Source organism: Dunckerocampus dactyliophorus, chromosome 5, assembly GCF_027744805.1.
Source record: "Dunckerocampus dactyliophorus isolate RoL2022-P2 chromosome 5, RoL_Ddac_1.1, whole genome shotgun sequence".
Classification (NCBI taxonomy): domain Eukaryota; kingdom Metazoa; phylum Chordata; class Actinopteri; order Syngnathiformes; family Syngnathidae; genus Dunckerocampus; species Dunckerocampus dactyliophorus.
Window position 1 is genome coordinate 1,646,803 of NC_072823.1, and position 6,227 is coordinate 1,653,029.

Below are 6,227 nucleotides of genomic sequence, written 5' to 3' on the forward strand. Positions count from 1 at the left end.
AGACTTTGCACTATCATGCTAGTTGTTAGCATGCTAACATTAGCATAGTAGCATTTTAGCTGTTTTCAGGGGTAGCCACTTATATGAACACTTAGCACTATTGTGCTAGGTGCTAGCATGTTAACATTAGCACGTTAGCATTGCTTGCATACTGACATTAGCATAGTAGCACAGCCCCACACGCTTTACACATGCAGTACTTTGTTGTGGGATAATAAGAGGCCCAACACAACTCGTATGCAGTTGAGGGAAAAGGGATACCCCGTTTATTCCGTTCACCCTTAAATAGACCCAGTGAACAATAACAATAAGGTGGATTACCAAAACCTCGTCCTTCCTTGGACCTGTTGGCAGGACATTTTGAAATCACATAACATCTGGAACACATCTTGTATAACTTCGGTCACGATGACCTCCCCCTCAGTCACGTAGGCCTGAGTTCAACTGACTTTCACAGAACAAAAGGTACTCTGGAGTTCACAGGACAAGAATCATTTTACAATATATTCCCTCCTTTTGGGGGTCCCAAACCCCCAAAACAAATAATAATGTCTCTTAGACCCGTCATTTCACCGTCTTCATTTTCCGAATGAAGTTCAAAGATTAAGTTCGTGGGGATTTTGATGCATGCTTGTCCTGAAGAATGGGCACGGGGAAGTGGGGAACGTGTTATGGGCAGTGATTCGGTGTGTGGCAAGGTCGGGAGCAATGTTTCTGCTCACATCATCACCGCCCAGAGGATTACTGTGCCTCTGTAAGAATGGTGTAGGCCATCTTCAGTCCCTTCTTCGATCACCCGCCGATGATCAGCACGATGTCATCTGGAGGGACCCTTTGTGATGAGGGGCTTCTTTTGCTGAGAGGAGGTGGTGACTTGGCACGTCACATGTTGGAGGAGGGCGCTCATCTCACCCCTTCCTCATAGCCTGCCTCCTGGATGGATGTCCTCCCGCACGATGTGGCTCCTTCCTCGATTATAGCCCTCAGGAATGACTCGTCTCGGCTGGCGTGGTCCTCATGGATGGCTCGTCTCAGCTGGAGGGTCCCCTTGGTTGGTATAGCTGACCCTGTGCCAACTACTTATCTAACTGTCTGGTAACTATTATTATTATGAGTTAACTAAATGATCTACCAACTACACCTGTCTATAGAGATATATATGTGTGACGTAAACTGTACTCTGAGTGCTGTGATATAGTGAATATTGAACAGATCACAAATTTTACTCCATGTCTAATTCTTCATGATCTAATGTACTTCTCAGGTAACTCATTGAATAACTGCGTCAGTGTAAACTCACTGAGACTACAGAGTAACTAACCTAGTAAGTGAGTGACATAATCCTGACATGGTAGTTAATGCTACATAACTGAAATAGTACACTTGTTAATAATAACTAACTGGTGTTACTCAGCAGTCCAACACTGATTAACTGGGAGTGAGTGCATTGTCGTTCAGTCCCGCCAAGTCTATTGTCCTTCTATGTCAGTCCTGTCCTTGGCATGGCGGTTTTCCACACGCTACTAGCACAGTTCGTGGCGAGGCCTCAGCGCATTGTGATATACAGTTGGTGGTGTCCAGCTCCTTTCCCAATCCCAAAGTCACTCATACCTCACGGCTCATTGAGTCCTCTGAGTCGGTGTCATCGTCCTCCCGATTGTCCGGATTGGGAAATAGATCAGGCTGCTCGACCACCGGTTGCGCTAGCTGAGCCTCTGCCACTTTGGTAACCGCCAGCGCAGTCATCTGTCTTACAAAAGTCTTAATCAGTACTTTCTTCAGAATGGGTACGATGCAACAAAGTAACAGACATATCACTGTCAAAACTATTACTACAGTTATTCCCGTTCTTGCCAGGTTAGCACCCCAATGCCCAAGCTTTGTGGTGAACCAGTCAAGTGCCTTTACATCTTTCCCTGCATTTCCTGTCAGCTCTTTGCTTAGTTCACTAATTCTAGACATTGCTGTCGTAAAAGATCCTCCTCTGGCCGTGTTCATGGGTATGTAGGTACAACATTGTTCTCCAAACATGTGGCAAACGCCCCCCTTCTCAGCAAGCATCCAATCCAAGGCTTGACGATTTTGCCATGACATTTTGGTTGTTTCATGTAATTGTTCTCCGAGCGCTCTGAGGGCTTCATTGGTATAATTAATAAAGCGTTGCTGATTATAATACACGTAATTAATCAATTCCGCATTTTTATTGGGCGTAATCCAGAGAAATATAGACTCCAGACCAGCCTTAATTTCACTCCTAGCTTTGAATTCCTCTGGAATTCCTCGTGGTTGCCCTATTGCGTCGAGATAGACCCGAGAGTCTGGTATGTATGATCGTTTAAATCTAATGGCACCCTGTGTTTGGAGTACTTCTCGGACACCTTTGTCCATTACTTGAACGGGCACTTTCATCCTTACCAATGTGCACAGGCCAATCCATTGCTGAGGCAGAACATTACGCAATATGTCATCTCCACACATCCAATAGCTGTCCGCTACTGCCGTAGATTGTTCAGCCAAAAATTGATTATTAGGTATTGTCATTGTTATATTTTGACATGACTGATCATTTGGGCCTGGGTTCTCATACCATACCGGTCTGGTGATAAAAATCGGAATCATGTTTGCGTGTGGAAACCAAGATCGTACCCAAGTTACTTTACACTTCACTGTAGTATTTCCCACATAATTCCCAAGTTGGTTATCAGTCTTAAACCCACCGCTTGCAAAACATTCATACTCTGCCATTCTATCTACTTTATACTTTGTTGGGGGTCCATCTAAGGCAGTTGTGAGTCCAAACTCAGTGCACACATTATCCTTAGCCCGAGCAGGCAGTGGACTCATTCAATTGTGTGTCTTTTTTGAGCCATAAATGAATGTACATTGTACGGTGCACACTGGTAATGAGAAAAGCCTCATTTCATGATTAGCTGACACGAATCCTCTTTTTTTTACATTTCTGCCTTTGTTCATCTGCACATGTTTTGAAACTGTTCTTTTCAGGAATTACAATTGGTAACGCGTTTGGAGCTGCTGAACATGCTATGCATTCCACATTTGTCATTTCCCTGGTTGTGTACCAAGAATCATTTGACAATAACTTCACACCTGTTTACACAGTGGCACAAAAATGCAAGTGTAAACGAGGCTTTGTCTTGCTCCTTACCTTGCTTTTGTGTAGTACTTTGTATTTTGTGTGGCGTTGTCCCCATCACCCCCAGCTGTGTGGAGATTTTTGTGTTACCTTTCCTCCCTCTCTTAGTGCTAGACTGGTTACGAGGCGAGTCAACGATGTAGTTTTAAAAACAGAACGATTGGATACAGCGTACATATGATTCTACAGTTACATTTGTTGTTATGGATATTAACCTTACCTTATAAAGTAAAGAAGCCATTTCTATAAAAGGTGGCATTCTTACAGTGTTTTCAAATGTGTACAAGAGCACATCCTTGGGTCTCCAACCACCGTGTGGCAAGAAACTTTCAGGTGCAATATTTTTAAATAATTTTATATCATGACAGAACATTTTATGTAAATGGATATCAATTTGGGAAATATGGGCCATTATTATACTGTTATAAATGCCAGTTTTGCATGATTATGTTTGTTGCAAGCGGCAACCTGTCCCATCTAACGTTCTTCGTGCACAGATACTATACTGTATTTTCCCCCTTTTTCTTTCACTTCACATTTGGTCCCAAATGCAGATACTAAATGGGAATGCATAAGCGTAACATTTGATGGACCTTACTGAGTGCTAATGTGCATATTTGCTGGTGCACAACCTCTCTGGAAAAACTCCCGTCTTGTACTGTTGGATAGTGGCTCTATTCATTTCATGCTTTTAATTTGCCTTTGTTCATAATACATAATAAATTAGCGTAGTTGAAGCACACATGTCTGAAATATGAAATGACAGAGAATATTTACTGATCATCTTGGAAATAATGTTTTAAATGTTTCCAGCAATTTGCTCAAGACATTTTTAACCAAGCGTAGCCACATTGCTTGTGTTTTAATTTATGACTACAGTATATTAGCCATTTGGCTAAAAATGTAACATATGGCAGAGTCCTGCATTGACACTATATTAAAAAATAAGAATCACAGTCCAGCCCCCAAGGTCCAGTGTTTTGAAAATGTGGTTCCCAGAACAATGGAACGACCCTGTCTTATCGGAATGAGAGAGTGGAAGAGCTTGCACGACAGTGCCCTCTCGTGGGAGAAAGCAAGAGGAAGCCCATGATGAATTGGCATCAGGGGAGCAAGCAGGAAATGAGACGTTTACACATACGTCACATACATATAGTGTGCGTGTGTGTGTGTGTGTGCGCGCGCGCAAATACTCAGTGTTAATGTTCTTTTTAGCGTCCAGGCAACAAAAGGTGCATTCATGGTTGAGCTTCACAATTTGTTCATGACTGTTAAGAATCGGCCGGAAACCACCCCACAATTTTTTCGTGTTTGCACAAGTTCTTGCTTTTGTTTGTGATGTTAAAGCCTCAAATTAGATGTGGACAAAATTGAAGAGGTGACGATGAAAGCGCAAGCTTGAAAGGATCAAACTGTATTATCCGTTTAGGATTAGGGATAAGTGGAAGTGAAAAGTCAAACATGCATTATAAGAGTGGTGAGCATGCATACAGTTCATCAGCACACTTGTTCAAGCACTACTGGGAAGTGGCGGCGCGAGAAATTTTTCATTGGGGTGGCGGGAGAGTGGCCAGGGATGGTCACCTCGTAACTCCGCCACCGCTTTTGGACCGTCTATTAGACCCATTACTAGCCGAGCCGTGTGCCGATTTCATGTTTTCAATGCATAGTTTCTGGATTCTGCTCACCATCATGGCGGCCAAACCCGCGCGTGGCATAATACAGAAGTGGATGCCGATGGGCACTCCTGTTTTAATTCATGCTGCTACAGAGAGTTTCCAATATTAACAATTATGATTTATGTGCTGAATCGCGCTTCAGAATTGAAGTCAAAGTCAACATAGTGAGAAAACTTGACAGGAACCGACTTACCTACTTGCACTTCACGCAAGACGCGCTTTTATTGACGGCTCCTCCACACGGAAAGTTGTGTGTTGCAGTGAAATGCGTCCAAGTGGAAACGGCGGTTAAGCTGAACTAGTGTTCTGCACTGCAATGCCCTTTTTTGGAGGGGGGGAGGGGGGGTGTCAATCAATCTATGTATTAACTATTGAACAAACATATTTCATAGACTTTATATTAAACTTTGTTTTTAGTTGTTGTTCATTATTAGTTGTCAAGCGGGTCACTTTATCTGTTTCCTCAAAGTGTCTTAGCAGCCCAGATCACCCTGTCCCGGTTCCATGACTGCACTTTTTTTTAAGTGCACTTTTTGGGAATTTTGCCCATCAGCCACAATCCTATATGAGACATGAACACAATGAACACACGTCTTTCCCGTTTCTGTGTGTTCTAAAGATATAAAAACTGTTAAAAAAGACAGGCAGTTAATTCATTCACACAATGCAGGGGTCTCAAACACAATTTACCTGGGGGAGGTAGAGTCTGAGTGAGGCTGGGCCGCATCAAGTATTGGGAGTAGGGCTGGGAATCTCGGGGTACCTCACGATACGACACGCGTTACATGGCTCACAATGACAATAATATCTTCATACAGTAATAGAATGAATGAATCACACTTTATATTTTGCTGCATTCAGCTGGGATAGGCTCCAGCTTACCCGTGGCCCTAATGAAGACAAGCGGTATAGAAAATGGGTGGAATTTTTTTACCAGATTTTTTAAGTGACTCACTCACTCTTAGTTCAGTGTAGGCTTATGTGTGCATCCTACGAGTAACACTGGCTTGTCGCAGGCCGTATTACAGTCATCTTTGAAGACAAGTCGCGGGCCGCAAAATGTGACTCAGCGGGCCCTAAATGGCCCACGGGCCACGACTTTGAGACCCCTGACTTAGAACTTGCGGGCCGCATTTACAGTAGTCTTTCCTGTCAAGCCGTGGGCCTCAAAATGTGACTTGGCGGGCCGCAAATGTCCTGCGGGCCGTGAGTTTGAGACCACTGACGTAGAAAGCTCAGACAGTTTTTTGTTTTTTTTACAGGTGGAATATGTGTTTCCCATCATGTCTTATTATCTGTTTTTGTATCTTTAAAACGCACATGAAAGAAAGACATGTGTTGATGTCTCACATAAGGCTTGTGGATGATGGGCAACATTTTTTTAAAAGGTGCAC

General features: G+C 43.2%; 1 protein-coding gene across 1 annotated transcript; it reads right to left on the reverse strand.

Annotated features, from left to right (window-relative positions):
• Nucleotides 1–223: 223 nt before the first annotated feature.
• LOC129181195 (uncharacterized) lies at nt 224–5,067 on the reverse strand. Its single transcript, XM_054776004.1, has 2 exons — nt 5,027–5,067; nt 224–3,901 (listed from the first exon to the last, which is right to left on the reverse strand). Exon 2 carries the CDS (start codon nt 2,842–2,844, stop codon nt 1,606–1,608), a length of 1,239 nt encoding a protein of 412 aa, XP_054631979.1. The 5' UTR covers nt 2,845–3,901; nt 5,027–5,067; the 3' UTR covers nt 224–1,605.
• Nucleotides 5,068–6,227: the final 1,160 nt, after the last annotated feature.